General features: G+C 48.1%; 1 protein-coding gene across 2 annotated transcripts in view; it reads right to left on the reverse strand.

Annotated features, from left to right (window-relative positions):
• Positions 1 to 1,661: 1,661 nt before the first annotated feature.
• Positions 1,662 to 18,463, reverse strand: part of LOC136640358 (zinc finger protein 91-like) — a 50,894-nt gene continuing 34,092 nt past the window's right edge. Inside the window, exons 2-5 of one of the 2 annotated variants that reach the window (XM_066615422.1) lie at positions 16,649 to 16,731; positions 15,440 to 15,566; positions 14,749 to 14,838; positions 1,662 to 6,546 (exon numbers count right to left, since the gene is read on the reverse strand). In XM_066615422.1, coding sequence (XP_066471519.1) covers positions 4,448 to 6,546; positions 14,749 to 14,838; positions 15,440 to 15,566; positions 16,649 to 16,723 — 2,391 coding nt within the window. In that variant the 5' untranslated portion in view covers positions 16,724 to 16,731 and the 3' untranslated portion in view covers positions 1,662 to 4,447. Of the gene's footprint in view, positions 6,547 to 14,748; positions 14,839 to 15,439; positions 15,567 to 15,874; positions 15,882 to 16,648; positions 16,732 to 18,463 lie in introns of both variants that reach the window. The other variant, XM_066615423.1, reaches the window with a different exon arrangement.

Below are 18,463 nucleotides of genomic sequence, written 5' to 3' on the forward strand. Positions count from 1 at the left end.
ATGGTAATGGCCTCGTCCCCCCATGCCTTGAAGAGAGAGGCAAATTCGTTAATAATCCCTGTTGCCAGCTGTTTTGGTAATACCCCAGGGTGAGACTGTTCTAAAACCCTCCGAGTGTCTCCCCCTGCTACTCTTATATTATCTGTCAGATATTAGCAATGTGAAATGCTGCATTGAAGAGCACCTCCTCCTATCTCATTTTTGAGTCTGGCCTCCATGAATCCTTGTTTTCTGGAGTGGACAAATAGGACGCTGTGAGGAGGGTTAGACCTGTTCATGGAGGTCAGGCTTGTTAATGGCTACTAGCCCTGATGACTGAGTGGGATCTCTGGGTCCAGTGTAGCGCTGAATCCCATAAATTATATATAGCAGTATAAAAGTTTAAAAAGTTAAAGGGTCCCTAAGGAGTACCTCCCTCCCCAAAGGTCAAGTGACACAAATAGGTCTTCAAACCCGCTGGAAACCCTGTACCAAATAAGCTCCTCTCAGATCTGGCAGCTGGTTCCAGAGGTGTGGTGCAGCAACCAGAAAGGCCCTACACCTTGCTGCCATCCCCATGGCTTCAGATGGCAGTGGTATCCTAAGAAGGGCCCTCTCTGATGACTGCAGGGGATGCTCAGGAATGTATGTAGGAAGGAGGTCCCTGAGGTATCCTGGTCCTATGTCATATAGGGCTTTAAAGGTAATCACCAACACCTTGAATTGGGCTTGGAAAGGAATGGAAATCCTCAGAAGGGAATTATCCACTAATACTGTGCTGGTACCACATCAAATGGGCAAAAAGATGCATGGAGGAGAGGGGGGTGGTAGGTTACAGAGTCAAGTGCTCCCCGTCCACGCTCCTCTCTGCCATCTCCATCCTTCTCTTCCAATTCAGGGAACAGGAGGATGAGAGTCTGGCAATCACTAGGAAAAGTGGAAGCATCTGACAGCATCTGGCATGGAGATCCTTGGACAGCCCTATGTACACTTCCCTACTGCATGGTGCCATTATGTAGTGGGAGTCTGGAGAATTGCCGGACACATTTCTGTCCACTTCCAGACTTGCCCCACCATCTTGGGCACCATCTCGGGAACTCTAGCTGAATCTTCACAACCCCGGCAATGATGAGAGGCTGATGATGAAAGGTCTCTGGAAGCCTACCTGAGGGTTGCTCTGGGGCTGGGGCTGGGGCAAGCCAAGGGAAGGAGCCAAGAGATAGGTGGAGAAGGAGGACAGGTGACGCAATCCCCTCCCCACTGCTGACCTCCAACACCTTGTTGTTGGACCAGTAATATTTGATGAGCTGGGGGATAGCCAGCACAGAAAAATTGCCCTTTCAGGAGTGCCACTTCTGCTGAGGCTCTGGGAGGGAGAGACAGAAGGAAGCCACAGAAGGCAAGAAACACTGTAGGAGAAGAGGCATGAGAGACAGAAACACTGCTGAGGTGTCATAGCTATATAGACATACACGTGTGCACACTGGTCGGAATACCAAACCAGGATTGTGAAGAATGGATTCAAACCTGCACTCAACCAAGAAGCTGCCTGATTTTGTTGACCAGTCACATCTCGGGTAAACCTACCTCACAGGGTCGTTGTGAGGAACTCATGGGAGTGTAAACCATGTACACTGTCCTAAGCAGCTTAGGTGGGATACAAATGATATTGATCACTGGAATCACACACAAACAAAATGCCCAGTCTTTATTTTTAAGAGTACAACTTGTGGCTCCATCATGGAGGCCTCAAGACAGCTAACAACTCTCTTAAAAAAATACAATCTAAAAACTAAAGCGAATGTGCAGCGGTTCTCAAACTGTGGGCCGGGACCCACTAGGTGGGTTGCAAGCCAATTACAGGTGGGTTGTATAGCCAGCACTGAAAATACAAAGCTGAAAATACAGGGTACGGAGCTGCTGGGATGTGGAGGCTCCTGGGGGGGGGAGAGAGGTCTGGTGCTTTGCCCTGAAGAGGTGGGAAGATGGGACACTGGAAAGGGGTGAGGACTGTGTGGTTGGAGAAGGATCCAAGTGTAGGTGCTGCTTTGACTTCCGAGCTGGAATGTTTGAATTCTGAGCTATGCAAACTAGCAGCGTGATCATGCTGTGTAATGGGACCTTTGACTGACTGCATTTTAGGTTTGAAGCCTAAATGGATGATGTCACTTCCAGCCATGACATCACTTCGAGGGTAATGACATCACTTGCGGTGGGTCCTGACAGAATTCTAAAAAGTGGGTTCTGGTGCTAACAAGTTTGAGAACCCCTGCTCTACATTATAAAAAGAGGCAACTTACAAAACAGCAAATCAAATCAAGATACACCCAACAAAAACACAGGCCAACGAAGTTGGCAACACAGCAATTTGGCTGTGATCAAGAAAACATCTCCCCTTAGCCATCCCTGCTGCATTCTGAAGTGACTGACCCACTTTCAGAGCACCCCGCAGGGCCCACAAAGGGGACCGGTCTGGACTTATCTAAGACTTCTGTTTGCTGTTTGCTCAGACACCAATTCTGAGCTCTTAGTACCGGTGCAGACATAAGGCACGTCTGCTGCCCTCAGCACTGGCTGGTGCTGGGCTACTGCCAGTGGACTGCCACTGCTCCACCACTCTGGTTGCGCAGACTGCTGGGCAGTGGAGAGGTGAGTGGGGGCAGGGAGGAGGCATTCCGGCAGGGGGAGAGGGCGGGGAGAAGATGTGCAGGGGGAGGGAGCGGGGCCAGAGGGAGACAGGACCGGTGGAGCTGAGCGGTGCTGCATCCAGAGCCTCTGTGTTGGCCCAAGGGCGGCAGCTCAAGGGCTGCTGCAGAATCGAATAGCTCCACAGCTGGGCTACTTGCCTTACCTGGGGGAAGGACACGAAAGTCCCCTTCTCCTGAGGAAACACCAGTGCTGCCCAGTAGCACATTAGGATACCGAGGCAGCCATTTTGGCACCACGGTAGTCCTGGTGCTCCGGGCAGCATAGGATTGGGCTGTAAATCAGCAATCGCAACAGTTAAATCAAGTGGCTACAGTGATCCAGGAGGTGCGAGACTCACTGCCTGCCCTGCAGATGAATGTCGGAGAGATGGAAAGTACAATAAAAATTCTGGCCGAGTGGGGGTTCCGTTTCCAGACCCCGCTCCCCTGGGGATACCAAAAACTGTGGATAATGAAATCTGCAGTTTTCAGAGCCCACCTTTGCTCTGAACCTGACTGGAGCCTTGCTCCTATCGTGTTCAGAGCCATTCTAAGCCTCGTAGAGGGCATGCACCACATTGTCTCTACTCAGTGTGTGGTTGGTCTGTGGAACTCCTTGCCACAGCATGTGGTGATGGCATCTGGCCTAGATGCCTTTAAAAGGGGATTGGACAAGTTTCTGGAGGAAAAATCCAGGGGTTCAGCTTTCATGATGGAGTAATTCTGGGGATGCTGACTCCGTGGATAAAGAGGCCTCCCCTCTGTATTTGGAAGCCCATCTGCTACAGTTACATATAATTTGCAAATGGCAACAGAATTCAGAACGGATATTGGTTAAACGCTTTCAAGAGTCAGCTAAAATGCAAGCGTACAAATGATCAACAAACAGTGGAGGGCAATGTCTGGCATCCTGAAATGAGATTTACAGAGGCTACGTGCAAAATGGAGGTACAACACAATGCAACAGGTAAAATGCAGATGTGTTGGTACATAATAAAAAGACTGGTGAGGCTGCTTTCACTATGGGCAAATACCAAATGTAAATACAGACACAAGATGGATAAAAAGGTTTGCAAGGTTGCATTCAGCTGGAGACACAAAATGTGATCATCTCCTTTCCTCCTAGGTGGTGTGACTGTGGTGCTGGTGTAAGGGGGGGGAAGAGATCACATGTGCCAAGAGATTACAGCGTCACCAAAGTCCTTCAGAGTCAGTGAAGTTGTGTTTACTATTTTGTGCACAGACGTTCTGGGAAAACAGTTTGTTTGTGTTCTGGCATCTGCCAGTCTTCTTGTATGAAACTGGTAGTACGGATACTAGGTATCAGAAACCGTATTGCCTGGTATCCATATTGAGTCTTGGAGTCCATGTTGCCTGGAGTCCACGTTGGGAGAACATCACTAGGAAGGTAAAGAAAAATGAAGAAGAAAAAGGAGGTCTGACATGAAAAAAAGATGGGTGGAATTCCATCGTAACCGGTACATGGTATGTCATATTTGTTTCAAACAGTGCGCTACATAGCATGCATGGCACAGACTAAAGGCCCAAAGTAGCAACATTAAACAGGAAGTGACATCATTAAGCAAAGGATGGACAGAAATAAGCACTTTGCTCTCACATAGGAACTCATTAACTGCAAATGAATGAAGAAAAATGCAAATCCTGAGCGTATTTCCAAGATATGAGTCCAATTATTACACTGAGGAAGTTCAATTGTGGTACAAGCTGTCCTTTTCGACTTTCTTATCTGAGCTCCAACTGCAGCCTTTATCACAATCCAATCATTTACGTGATTTCTCTCCTTTGTGGCCTCTTTGATGCCGGATCAGGCTTGAGCTCCAGCTAAAGATCTTTCCACATTGCAAGCATTTATAAGGTTTTTCCCCTGTGTGGGTTATTTGATGCACACTCAGGGCAGAGCTCCGGGTGAAACTCTTTCCACACTTGGAGCATTTATATGGTTTCTCTCCTGTGTGGATTCTTTGATGGGAAGTCAGGTCAGAGCTCTGAATGAAGCTCTTTCCACACTCCAAGCATGTATATGGTTTCTCACCTGTGTGGGTTCTTTGATGTGAAGTAAGGACAGAGCTCCGAACAAAGCTCTTTCCACACTGCAAGCATTTATAGGGTTTCTCCCCTGTGTGGGTTCTTTGATGCAAAGTCAGGCTTGAGGTCCAACTAAAACTCTTTCCACACTCCAAGCACTGATACGGTTTCTCCCCTGTGTGGGTTTTTTGATGCATAGTCAGACTTTTGTGCACACTGAAGCTCTTCCCACACTGCAAACATTTATATGATTTTTCCCCTGTGTGGGTTCTTTGATGTACAGTCAGGCTTCTACTCTCACTGAAGCTCTTTCCACACTCCAGGCACTTACATGGTTTCTCCTTTGTGTGGGTTATTTGATGCATATTCAGGTTATCTTTCCTACTGAAGCTCTTTCCACATTCCAAGCATTTGTATGGTTTCTCCCCTGTGTGGGTCCTTTGATGAACTCTCAGGTTTGAACTCTGGTTGAAGCTCTTTCCACACTCCATGCATTTAAATAATTTCTCCCCTGTGTGTGTTCTTTGATGCACAGGCAGATCCCAGCTCCGAATGAAACTCTTTCCACATTCCAAGCATTTGTATGGCTTCTCCCCTGTGTGGGTTCTTTGATGATAGGTCAGTTGACATCTCCGTATGAAGCTCTTTCCACAGTCCAAGCATTTGTATGGTTTCTCCTTTGTGTGGGTTCTTTGATGAGCAATAAGTTTTGAATTCTTGATGAAGCTCTTTCCACACTCCAAGCATTTGTACGGTTTCTCCCCTGTGTGAGTCCTTTGGTGCACAGTCAGGTCCCAGCTCCGAACGTAGCTCTTTCCACACTTCAAGCACTTGTATGGCCTTTCCCCTGTGTGGGTTGTTTGATGAAATGTCAGGCTTGAGCCATCACTGAAACTCTTTCCACACTCCAAGCATTTGTATGGTTTCTCTCCTGTGTGGGTTCTTTCATGCACAGTCAGATTCCAGCCCTGACTGTAGCTCTTTCCACACTCCAAGCATTTGTATGGTTTCTCCCCTTTATGGTTTCTTTGATGCACAGTCAGATTCCAGCCCCGAATGAAGCTTTTTCCGCACTCAAAGCAGTGATGTGATTTCTCCCCTTGGTGACTTCTTTGATGAAAAGTCCAACTTGATTTCTGACTAAAGCATTTATACTGTTTCTCTCCTTTGTGGGTCTTTTGATGCAAAGTCAGACTTGAGTTCACACTGAAGCTCTTTCCACACTCCAAGCATTTATATGGTTTCTCCCCTGTGTGGATTCTTTGATGTATGGTCAGGTTTGCATTCTGACTGAAGCACTTTCCACACTCCAAGCATTGATATGGCTTCTCGCCTGTATGAGTTCTTTGATGTAAAGTCAGCTTTGAGCTCCAACTAAAGCTCTTTCCACACTCCAGGCATTTGTACGGTTTCTCCCCTGTGTGGGATCTTTGATGTGCAGTCAGGCTTATTTTCTGACTGAAGCTCTTTCCACACTCCAGGCATTGATACGGTTTCTCCCCTGTGTGGGTTCTTTGATGCAGCTTTAAGTGAGAACTGCAACTAAAGCTCTTTCCACACTCCAAGCATTTATATGATTTCTCCCTTGTGTGGGTTCCTTGATGTCTTCTAAGTTTTGATTTACTGTTGAATGTTTTTTCATGAGGGCATTTTTCCTCTGCCTTTCCATGATCCTTGTCTGGATCCACCGTGACAACACTGAAATCTCCACCCTGATGAGTATCAGATTTATTTCTTCTTTTCTTTGTCTTGCTTCCTTCCTGCAGCATTGATTTTTCTTGATGCACTGCTTTCTCCCTTGACACACAGCTTTCATTGTCTTGTCTGCTGCTTCCTGGAGCAGAGAGAGTCTTAATTAGCAATGGAATTGACAAATGAAGACTTTAAAGTACACTCCGAGGCATATATACTCAGAAATAAACCGCGGGGCATTCAGTGGCACTGACGCCCAGGAAAGACTAGGACTAGGGCCCTGCTCAGTGGCTAACTCTCAATGAGCGGCTGTCGAGAAGTGGAGCATTCATGGGAGCTTAGCCTGTTGCAACCTGTCCCAGTCCAGTGATGAGGGCAATAGCCCTGGGGGACAATGTTTCTGTGGAGAAGTCACAAATGGGCCCTTCCCAGGATCCCCTTCGATCTCACAGCAGCTTCATGTTCACTTTATTCTCTGCTAAAACATGTTATTTTTTTTTGAGTTGGCCTTTTCAATGTATGTTTTCATTCTTGATTCTAACAGCCCCTGGATGGCACTCAGCCCAGCCACACTGCAAAGGACAGGTGCAAATTTCCACAGGTTCCTTTTTAACACACATCTTGTTTAATCTTATACTGGGTAGTCTTTGTGGCGGTAAAGATTTGGCACAAACCAAACATGCCAGTCAAAAACTGGAGGAAGAAAAAGAGATCAATGCCACCATTTTACTGCAGGGGGAGGAGCTTAGTCTGGGAGGGGGGCCCATCCCATTCTGCCTCTGATGAGGAAAAGAGGGCCAAAGGAACAAAACGTTGTGAGGTATCAGTGTGATTGGAGAGCACAAAGCCACAACAATGTCTACTGGAGAACTTGCCACAAGGTCTCTTTCCTTGAAGAGAGTAAACAACACCCCAAAGGACGGGATCCACAAGACAGCTAAGCAGCTACCTGCTGATCTCCTTCTTGGAGAGTCTCCTTCTTGGAGTCCAAGGCAGAGGGAGTGCCCCCTTCTTCTTGCCAGGAGACATGGTCAAGTTTGGGAGAATGGAGATTTCTGACTTTCGCCAGTGGTATGTGCAGGAGATATATTTCAGGACACACCCCCCATGCGGACACCAAATTTCTCAGATAACTGAAACGGGGGAGGGGGGCTTCAGCAGCACTGCATCAACTTACTGGGGGCTGTGCTTGGCCTTCTGGAGGTTGCGCATGGCTCCCAGCCTCCTCAGAAGGTCTCCCAGTCATGCCCAGGAGGTCTCTAAGGCCCTCCAGTCAAGAGCTTGGCATCCCCAGATATTCAAATCTGCAGGTGCTGTGCCCACAGATAAGGAGGGATGCACTGTGCAACATATCTGGGAATTTTACTTCCCTTCACTCCAATGCACTCTCACCCAGTGTCACGGGGTGGGGCAAGTGCCTTTCCCCTTAAGATGGATTAAGGTGGTTGTTGGCTACCCAGGAGTAGTGTATTAGAGAATAAAACCTGGGCGTGGGTGCCTGAAAAGACCAGTCAGCACACAGCAGGAGGAAGGGAGCTGGAGGTTTGGTTGTTGTTGGCAACCTTCAGTCTCGAAAGACTCTGGTATCGCGCTCTGAAAGGTGGTTCTGGCACAGCGTCTAGTGTGGCTGAAAAGGCCAATCCGGGAGTGACAATCCCTTCCCCACCGGGAGCAAGTGCAGTCTGTCCCTGGTCTGTCTCCCTGGCTATGGGCCTTCCTTCTTTGCCTCTTAGCCTCAGACTGTTGGCCAAGTGTCTCTTCAAACTGGGAAAGGCCATGCTGCACAGCCTGCCTCCAAGCGGGCCGCTCAGAGGCCAGGGTTTCCCACCTGTTTCATCTGTTTCAGCTGGAGGTTTACAGTTTTTACATTGGAAGAAATGCTGAGAGACTTGTAGTGGTAATTTTTGCCTCTTTGAGCTTATGATCTTTCCTTGTTTTTAGCTACTGTAATGCATGTAAATATGTTTTTGGGAGCAACTTGAAGCTCCCTTAAAGTTATAATAAAAATCTGTTACATGAAAATTGAGTGCAATAATTAACCAAGGACATGTATGTTAATAGGACCTGGTGCTTGAAGTAAGCAAATAGAGAACATTGCCCTTGGGGGCTGGTGGAGGATGGTGTAGGTGGAGGAGGGTTAAATCCTGGTTGACTTGGGAATCTCCCCTGGTCCTTCCCTACCCCAAGGGTGATGTTTGTGACACCCAGAGCTAAGCTCTTGCAGCAGCCCATCCTCATGTAGATTTATAGCAAAAATGGCAGGGCATTAGAACAGAAGCATCGTGTGACACCTCTGAGGGCACAAGAGCAAAGTGGGAAGAGTATTTGGAATTCTTTGGCTGGGGTGCCAGCCCTTTGCAGGGGAAGCCAATCTGGTCGGTGTTACACATGCTTTAGTCACAAAAAAGTGGGTTTTTGCACCGTGCTCTATGTAAAAGCTACCCTTTTTTACTAAAGGGGTGGTGGTTTGGGGGCTGGAAAAGTCACTGCCACCAGGTTCCCCCCAGCCCCCAAATCACTGCCATGTGAGAAAGTGGCATTTAACAGAAACTGCTGCATGGCTCAAAAAAGCCACCCATCCTGCACTTGTGAATTGAGCAAGATGTGCACAGAACTTGGACTGAAATGCCAGCTGGGGATGCACATGGAAGGGACCTCCCAGCCAGGTAGTCCTCCTCTTCCAAAAGTGACTCCCCCATTTTAAAGAGATCTGGGATTCTGCCTGGGTGTGCAGAGGTGGGTGTGGGGTTCACCACCTCTTTGTCCACTGGGAAATCTCTTGTAGGAGCAAACACCCTGCCACACTTAGCAGGAGTTGGATCAGAGACCAGGGTCTGTCTCTCAGCAGCTGTAACCAGCAAGGGGTTGTGGCTTGACTATATGTATTTCCCCCCTCCCTGCAACAAGCAAACTCTTTTATTGATAATATATTAAGATCTGTTCACAAAGAGAAAATGCTGGGTTGGTAAAGGCAAAACAGTTGCTCTTACTCTGGTCCTGTCACTTTATAAACATAGGCCAAACCAGATGCCCGAGTCCAGAAGGCAACAGGCCAATCAGAAACCAGAGTGTCACTAGTTAGATCAAACACTGAGAGCCCAATCCTAGCTTTCCCCATTGGGGCGTCCACAACAGAGTAGAATGTGCTGGTATCCAGCAAAAGTGTCTTCTGCTATTGCAAAACCCAGCCATCTTGCAAGAGCAAAAGCGTAGGGCAGCCCAGTCCTGCACAGCATTGGGCTGTGAGCCACATAACCACGTCTCCTCCAGGCAAACGTAACTAGCATCCTCTGAAGCGAGAACCCTAATTGGATAGGGAGCCTGGCCCAAAGTTGGTCACAAATAATAGGCTGAGAAAATGGATTAACAGGCAAAGGAGGATCAATGAGAGGGGCACTTGAGTCAAGAGAAAGTGACAATAGTTGCAGTAGTTGCGGTTCACTGAACATTGGTCAGTCTTTTTCCCAACTGTTTTCCATAATCAAATCTGCCTTCTTTTTTTCTGTACAACAGGGGTGCCCAACCCTGGCCCAGGGGCCACTTGTGGCCCTCGGGGACTCCCAATCCAGCCCGCAGGGAACCCCCACTCTTCAATGAGACTCTGGCCCTCTGGACACCTGCATTGAGCCAACACAGGCTCCAGCAACTTCCCTCAGCGTGAGGGCAACTGTTGGACCTCTCGCGTGAGCTTTCGGACGAGGGCTCCCTCCACTGCTAGCTGTTTCATGTCTGTGATGCAGCAGCGGCAGCAAAGGAAAGGTCGGCCTTGCTTTGTGCAAGGCCTTTTATAGGCCTTGAGCTATTGCAAGACCTTTATTCATTCATATGTTCCACCTCTAATATATTCATTTATGTAAATTTATTCAAATTTGAAATGTAAATTAATTCTTTTTTTTCCCCGGGCCCCCGACACAGTGTCAGAGAGATGATGTGGCCCACTTGCCAAGAAGTTTGGACACACCTGCTGTACAAGCCCCAAAGCAGCACCACAAGGAACCATGACTGACCTGCTTCTCTATATCAAAACTGTGGAGCACGTGTGGGAGCAATAAAGACTAAATGAGCATCTGCACAAACAAACAAGTCCAGAGGAGCAGCTTGGTACAGCCTGGAGATCAGTCTGGCCAGAACTGTGGAAAACCTGCCATGAAGTTTCTCTTGCTGGCATCAGGACACGCTCAGCTCAACCTCAGTTTTGACCAAGAAGCTCTTGCGTGTATATGAAAGGAGACAGGGGCACAAGACAGTGAAGGACAAAAGACAAGTTCTGGCAGAAGGATAAAAACCAAGGGGTCCAGGAGAATTACAACATCTTGGAGCACTTGTGATAGGCAGGACCCCTGCTCTATGCCCAATTTGCACTGACCGATCATCAGTAGCAACTGGGCAACTTTGGGGCACTATCGGAGACTCGAAACGTGTGTGTGTATGTATGTACATGTACAGGTATGTGCACATCAACCTTGTCATAAATCAACCTGGTATTGCACCCTATCCCCCACACTTGGCCACTGCACATAGTTCCCACAGCCTGTGTGATCCACTCCTCTGCTGCAATGGCTCCAGACTGAGCAGCACAGGATATGACAGAAGTCCCCTTACACCAACGATGCTGTTTCACTAGGCAGGTCTGTCGTGGAATTTCAACTGCAACTTGGTCTCTGAGCCACTGGCATAACTCCACCAGTGTGGAGCTACAATGGGAGACAGGTACAAGGCCGAGGGACAGTTGAGGTGATACATCAAACCTTAAGCCCCAACTCCAACTGTGCCCTAAACATGAACTGACTTCAGAGGTGGTGCAAGTCAACACATTCTCATTGGAGTCAATGGAGAGCAAAACATCCCTACTCTCCCTCCCTAGTCCCCAGCAGTGTCCCCAGCTATTGGGAGGAATGCCCTGTGAGAGCCCTTCCTAAAGGTGGCATGCAGAATGAGGACCCTTCACCATCATGGAGACTCCCCTCCTTTCTGGGTAGCTCAGTACTGGTTAGGATGACTCAACCCAGCACAGCCTTGCAGTTCTGATCTCATCACCTGGAAGGCCACAACAGCAGCTTGGCTTTTGTGTTTCTGGGTGGGGCTCATCTGTGACTTCCTTCCTTAGAGTCTGGTGTCCTTTGAAGAAGTTCTGGTGTGGAAAGAGGCAGGCCAGAGCATCAGTCTCTCAGATCGCAGCAGCACTTTCAGTCTAGAGCAGGCGTGTCAAACAGAAGGCCTGCGGAACTCTTTATTCGGCCTTCAGGCTCTCTCAGCACCACCATCAGCTCCTCTGAGCGCTGAGCTGGGCTGATGTGTCACTGCTAAAGGGCAGTGCACATGGTAATTGAAAATATGCTTAGGATTTCTGTATTTTCTCTTCTGTAATTTGCAGCTGAGTTTCTAATTAAGAAAAAGTGCCTATTCCTGGCCATAACCTGCTTAATGACATCACTTCCGGCCCTCATAAGAACAGCCCCACTGGATCAGGCCATAGGCCCATCTAGTCCAGCTTCCTGTATCTCACAGCCGCCCACCAAATGTCCCAGGAGCACACCAGATAACAAGAGACCTGCATCCTGGTGCCCTCCCTTGCATCTGGCATTCTGACATAGCCCATTTCTAAAATCAGGAGGTTGCACATACACATCATGCCTTGTAAGCCGTAATGGCTTTTTCCTCCAGAAACTTGTCCAATCCCCTTTTAAAGGCATCCAGGCCAGATGCTGTCACCACATCCTGCGGCAAGGAGTTCCACACACCAACCACACACTGAGTAAAGAAATATTTTCTTTTGTCTGTCCTAACCCTCCCAACACTCAATTTTAGTGGATGTCCCCTGGTTCTGGTATTATGTGAGAGTGTAAAGAGCATCTCCCTATCCACTCTGTCCATCCCCTGCATAATTTTGTATGACTCAATCATATCCCCCCTCAGGCGCCTCTTTTCTAGGCTGAAGAGGCCCAAACGCCATAGCCTTTCCTCATAAGGAAGGTGCCCCAGCCCAGTAATCATCTTAGTCGCTCTCTTTTGCACCTATTCCATTTCCACTATGTCTTTTTTGAGATGCAGCAACCAGAACTGAATACTCCAGGTGTGGCCTTACCATCAATTTGTACAACTACATTATAATATTAGCTGTTTTGTTCTCAGTACCTTTTCTAATTATCCCAAGCATAGAACTGGCCTTCTTTACTGCCACTGCACATTGGGTCGACACTTTTATCGACCTGTCCACCAGCCCCCCCCCCCAAGATCTCTCTCCTGATCTGTCACAGAAGCTCAGAACCCATCAGCCTATATGTGAATTTTTGATTTTTTGCCCCAATGTGCATGACTTTACACTTACTTACATTGAAACGCATCTGGCATTTTGCTGCATTCTGCCAGTTTGGAGAGATCCTTCTGGAGCTCCACACAGTCGCTTCTGGTCTTCACCACTTGGAAAAGTTTGGTGCCATCTGCAAACTTTGCCACCTCACTGCTCACCCCTGTCTCCAGGTCATTTATGAAGAGGTTGAAGAGCACCGGTTCCAGGACAGAGCCTTGGGGCACACTGCTTTTCACCTCTCTCCCTTGTGAAAATTGCCCATTGATACCCACTTTCTGTTTCCTGGTCTTCAACCAGGTCTCAATCCAGGAGAGGACCTGCCCTCTAATTCCCTGACTATGGAGCTTTTTTAGTAGCCTTTGGTGAGGGACCGTGTCAAACGCCTTCTGAAAGTCCAGATATATAATGTCTACGAGTTCTCCCGCATCCACATGCCTGTTGACCTTTTCAAAGAATTCTAAAAGGTTTGTGAGGCAAGACTTACCCTTACAGAAGCCAGGCTGATTCTCCCTCAGCAAGGCCTGTTCATCTATGTGTTTTGAGATTCTATCTTTGATGAGGCATTCCACCATCTTACCCGGTATGGATGTTAGGCTGACCGGCCTATAGTTTCCCGGGTCCCCCCTCTTTCCCTTTTTAAAGATAGGCGTGACATTTGCTATCCTCCAATTCTCTGGCACTATGGCCATTTTGAGGGACAAGTTGCATATTTTAGTCAAGAGCTAAGCAACTTCATTCTTCAATTCCTTAATAACTCTTGGGTGGATGCCATCAGGGCCCGGTGACTTATTGATCTTTAATTTATCAATGAGATCTGAAACATCTTCTCTTTTAACCTCTATCTGACTTAATTCCTTGGTCAGGAGGGGCCATTCAGGCAGCAGTATCTGCCCGAGGTCTTCTGCCATGAAGACAGATGCAAAGAACTTATTTAATTTCTCTGCCATCTCTTAAGTCTCCTTTTATCTCCCCTTTCCCTCCCTCACCATCCAGAGGGTCAACCGCTTCTCTGGCGGATTTCCACCTTCAATCTCTACTTTGCTGGATTCTATCCCTTCCTTAACATAAACAGCCACCCCACCTCCAACACGCCCCTGCCTGTCCCTCCTGTAGAGTTTATAGCCCGGGATTGTGGTATCCCACTGATTCTCCGCATTCCACTAGGTTTCCGTTATGCCCACTATGCTAATGTTTTTCCTGGTCACCAGACATTGCAGTTCTCCCATCTTTGCTCGGAGACTGCGGGCATTTGCATGAAAGCATTTGTACATGGAATGCCCTAGGATGGGCTGCTTATTAGCTCCTTTGTCCCCGCATCCTCTCATTGTGCCAAACTGTCTATCACATCACATCACGCTACCATTCCCAATTTCTTCTCCTACTCTGCCTTTGTCTTGTTGTTCTCTAACCTCCCCATCCTCGTCCCATAGGGATCAGGAGTTCCGAACCAGATGCCCCTCGGCTCCTGTTGGCCTTCCCCCAGGGATCAGTTTAAAAGCTGCTCTGCCACCTTTTTAATGTTATGCGCCAGCAGTCTGGTTCCATTCTGGTTCAAGTGAAGCCAGTCCCTCTTGTTCATGCCCCGCTTGTCCCAAAACGTTCCCCAGTGCCTAACGAATCTAAACCCCTCCTCCCTACACCACCGTCTCATCCACACATCGAGACCCCTGATCTCTGCTTGCCTAGCTGGCCCTGCACATGGAATAGGTAGCACTTCCGAGAACACTACCTTTGAGGTCCTGGCTTTCAGCTTCCTACCTAATAGCCTGAATTTGGCCTCCAGGACCTCCCTCAGCAGGCATCATGCATGCTATTCGGCCGGCTGTATGAAATGAGTTTGATACCGCTGGTCTACAGTTGTTGTGGCCTTCAGGTGATGAGAGCAGAAGGGCAGAGATGTACGTTGCAGGCTCAACCTAAACAGCTCCAACATGCCCAGAAAGGAGGGGAGTTTCTATTGTGGTGAAGGGTCCCCATTCATCCAGCACCCTCTGGTCCAAAGCTGTTAAGTAGTTCTGTGCATAAGCAAGTTACCTGCCCATTCCTCTTCTTCCTGGTGCTCCTGGAAAAATGCACACGCCCCTTCTTCAAGCTGGGAAATGAAGGCAGGTTTGGGAAATTCCTCTGAGAAAGAAATAAGGAGATGATATCCTTCTATCTACATCATATCAAAACTTTCCAAAGCCACCTGACTCTGGGTTGCCACCAGTCCCTAAATAGGAACGAAGTGGGAGAGGACAAGAGGTGAATGTGCTGCAGGACCAGCTTCATGTATCGGTCTGGCTGATGGGAGTGCAGGCTCACTGCTCGTGATAGCTGGAATGAATGACAAGCTGGGAATCCAGCTGTGTGGGCGAAGCCAGCCACATTGCAGCTCATGGATCCAAAGCTCTGCCTTATGGAAGTGCAGGTTCACTGCTCATGAAAGCTGGAATTAAAGACCAGCTGGGAATCCAGCTCTGAGAGTGAAACCATCCACATTTCTTTCACCCAGCTCTCAGCACATGGAAGGGAAACCTCAACCTCAAGGCCAATTGTCTCCCTCCTCCTCGGGCAATTCGCTCTATATAAAGAGCAACAGGCCAAGCTCAGTACTGCAACATGTCCAGGGCACATGATCCGGACTCACACACTCCATTTCTATGGTGTAAGCCTGATTGTGAGAAACAAGAGCAGCAGCTCATGCCTTTGGTGCCTGCCAATTGAGAAGAAAGGGAGTCCTTACCCAGGGAGGCCATGATTTTGTAATTCTCCAACATGACTTCCCTATACAGGGCCTTCTGGCCTGAATCCAGCAGAGCCCACTCCTCCTCCGTGAAGTGCACAGTCACCTCCTCGAAGGACACTGGACTCTGAAACGCAAAACAACCTCTCCTCACAAATAATGTCTCACCCTTGTGACAGAACATCCCCTCCTTGCTCCTTTGCCCAGTCTGAAAAAAAAAATTAGTTGGGATCAACTGGGTGTTTTCCTGCAGTATATTTGGCAAACCAGATCAGTTGTTTACCTGGGATTTTTCTCCTTTCTTTTCTGACAGAACGAATGCCAATCCTGCATGATGCTTCGGGTCCTGAAGGAAAACACCACATCACTCATTGAGTGAGCAATTATCAGGGATCCCTGTATGTGCTAGTATGATAGTTGGAAGAGTCCCCTTACGAGTACACTCAGGAGCTATTTGGTCAGGTGAGCATTAGGAGCAGCTTTACTGTTTTGGCAATGCATGTTGTCTTGTGTGCTCCCTGAATAATTTGGTGGGCCACAGTGAGATACAGGAAGCTGGACTAGATAGGCCTTTGGCCTGATGCAGTGGGGCACTATGTTCATGTGAACAGTATTTTTTCTCTTAAGTAACTAAGGGCCTGATCCTATCCAACTTTCCAGCACCGATGCAGCTGTGCCAATGTGGCGTGCATTACATTCTGAGGTGGGGGGGGGGGCTGCTTGTTCCCAGCTGCAATGCGGCTGTATTGGTGCTAGCATGTTGGTTCAGATTGGGCCTTGAATGTCTTTCTTATTGCTGTAACTATATTTCTGTTCTTTAACAGAGCACCAGTTTTGTGTGTGACTCCAGGAAGGCTGGGGAGAAAAGCCTCCCTTCTTCTCCTTACTCCAGCCAGTGCAATCAAAGGGCCCCTTGATCTCATGAAAAGGGGAGTGTACTGCAGAGAGAAAGGGATTCTGGACTCCATGGAACATCAGGCATAATGCAAGACTGGCTTAATAATAGGGGACAAATTCCAAGATTGATGTGGTCAGCTGACCAGCATTCAAAGCCTTGGAGTTTTTTTGGTGCTCACACACACTCTTCTTTTGAGGGATCAAATATGATTTCTTTCAGCCCCAGAAAAAAAGGTTTCCTTCAAGGCCTGAAAGAAAAAAGGAGGCATTCAAGCAATTTCTTGCACGTTGCCCTGATGATCTGCCCCTTACCTTATTAGGCCGCATAGCTGCCAATTTCGGTCCTCTGAAAAGAGGAGATGGTCGAGAATGTGTCCCTGACGCCATCACACTACCTGTGGGGAGACAAGCACAATGGGAAGACTTTCACCCTTCAGGCTCAACTTCTTTTCCGTGTGCAATTTCACACTATTTCCTTATTTGCTCCACAGCTCAGGGTTCTGACCCAGAAATGCCCCAGTGGGGTGAGTCCCACACATCTTCATTCATGTTCTTCAAATAAATTCTTCCTTCTGCCACTTTGTCCCTGTTTCTTCCCTTCTCTGCCCATCTCTGCCATCCCTCCTCTCCTTGACATCTCCTTGCAAAATGCAGAGCCTTTCCAAGCCTGCCAGGATCTGCCATACCTGCTGTCTTTTCTGCATCAATACCGTTCCTCCCCTTTCAGGAGGCCCAGCCCCTAAGGCTGAATTCTAGCTGCATAAAAGACAGGTGCTGTATCGATTCCAGGTTACGTCCTATAAGGAGAGTTGAGGTGGGGGAAATCCCTATTTATGGATGCGGGGGGCTGAAGGGAGCCACGGGGGCATCCTGATTCCTGAAACAGTCCTGGATGGAAGCTCAGTTTTCTCCCTATGTGGAAAGACAGCTTCCTGAGAGACACACCTTGAATACTGCAGACGTTTTGATACTAGCTATGTAAGGAGGCCATTTGCAGCAGAGCAGACATGGGGCTTTTACTTGCTGCGGGGGTATGGGGGACCACCCTGCTTTGCCCTCCTCAGGCTCTTCCTCTGAAGTTATTAGCTGTCTAACAAACCCCCTTGATTAGGCTTGGACTCAGGAAGAATCCTTTTTCGGCTGCAATCTCCAGCTCTAGTTTCCAAAATTTTTATCGTGCTTGTTAGAACCAGGAACAGAGTGTACAACAGTTCAAACAATGAAACAATATCAGCGATAATAAGAATACAACACAGCACCCACCCTCTCTGTTTCAGGAACAATCCCTGGCCAAAAACAGCATGCCCCAGCATCCTTCCTACCTCTCAGTGGCTTAGTATGCAACGGGGGGGGGGGGAATTCTCACTGTTTAAGAACATAAGAACAGCCCCACTGGATCAGGCCATAGGCCCATCTGGTCTAGCTTCGTGTATCTCACAGCGGCCCACCAAATGCCCTAGGGAGCACACCAGAACAAGAGATCTCATCCTGGTGCCCTCCCTTGCATCTGGCCTTCTGACATAGCCCATTTCTAAAATCAGGAGGTTGCGCATACACCTCATGGCTTGTACCCCTTAATGTATTTTTCCTCTAGAAACTTGTCCAATCCCCGTTTAAAGGCATCTCCCAGCCCCTTGCTGTCTTTGAGCCTGGCCCTCTCTGCCCCCCTGGGGGCTCCTGTCCCCCCTCCCTCTTCAGCCTGGGACCCCCATTCACCCCCATGCAGACAGGAGGTGCCACTGTTTTGTTGGTTCAGGCAAAAACTCTTCTATCTACTCTTCTAAAAGTCTTCTACCCAGGCTGCGTGCAAACCAAGGCACAAAAAAAATTTAAGACCAAAGGCAGTTTACTCACAATCTGATGCAGACTTATACAAACTTTTTCTCACGTCAAGATTCTTAAAACTGGAAGACCAGGAGCCCTAAAAAGCTGCCCCTGGATGCATGTAAGTATAATAAAACAACACTTAAAAAACAAATTAAAATACACTCTCCTGTTCTGCAAAGGTCAGCAAACAAGAAGCTATATATACATAAGGAGAAATCAGCAGGGGGACACACCCTTTAGAAAGACCCTTAAAGGGACCACATACAATTTCAATTTTAAAGAACCAGATACTCAACCGAT

The sequence above is a fragment of the Tiliqua scincoides genome, chromosome 2 (assembly GCF_035046505.1).
Source record: "Tiliqua scincoides isolate rTilSci1 chromosome 2, rTilSci1.hap2, whole genome shotgun sequence".
Classification (NCBI taxonomy): domain Eukaryota; kingdom Metazoa; phylum Chordata; class Lepidosauria; order Squamata; family Scincidae; genus Tiliqua; species Tiliqua scincoides.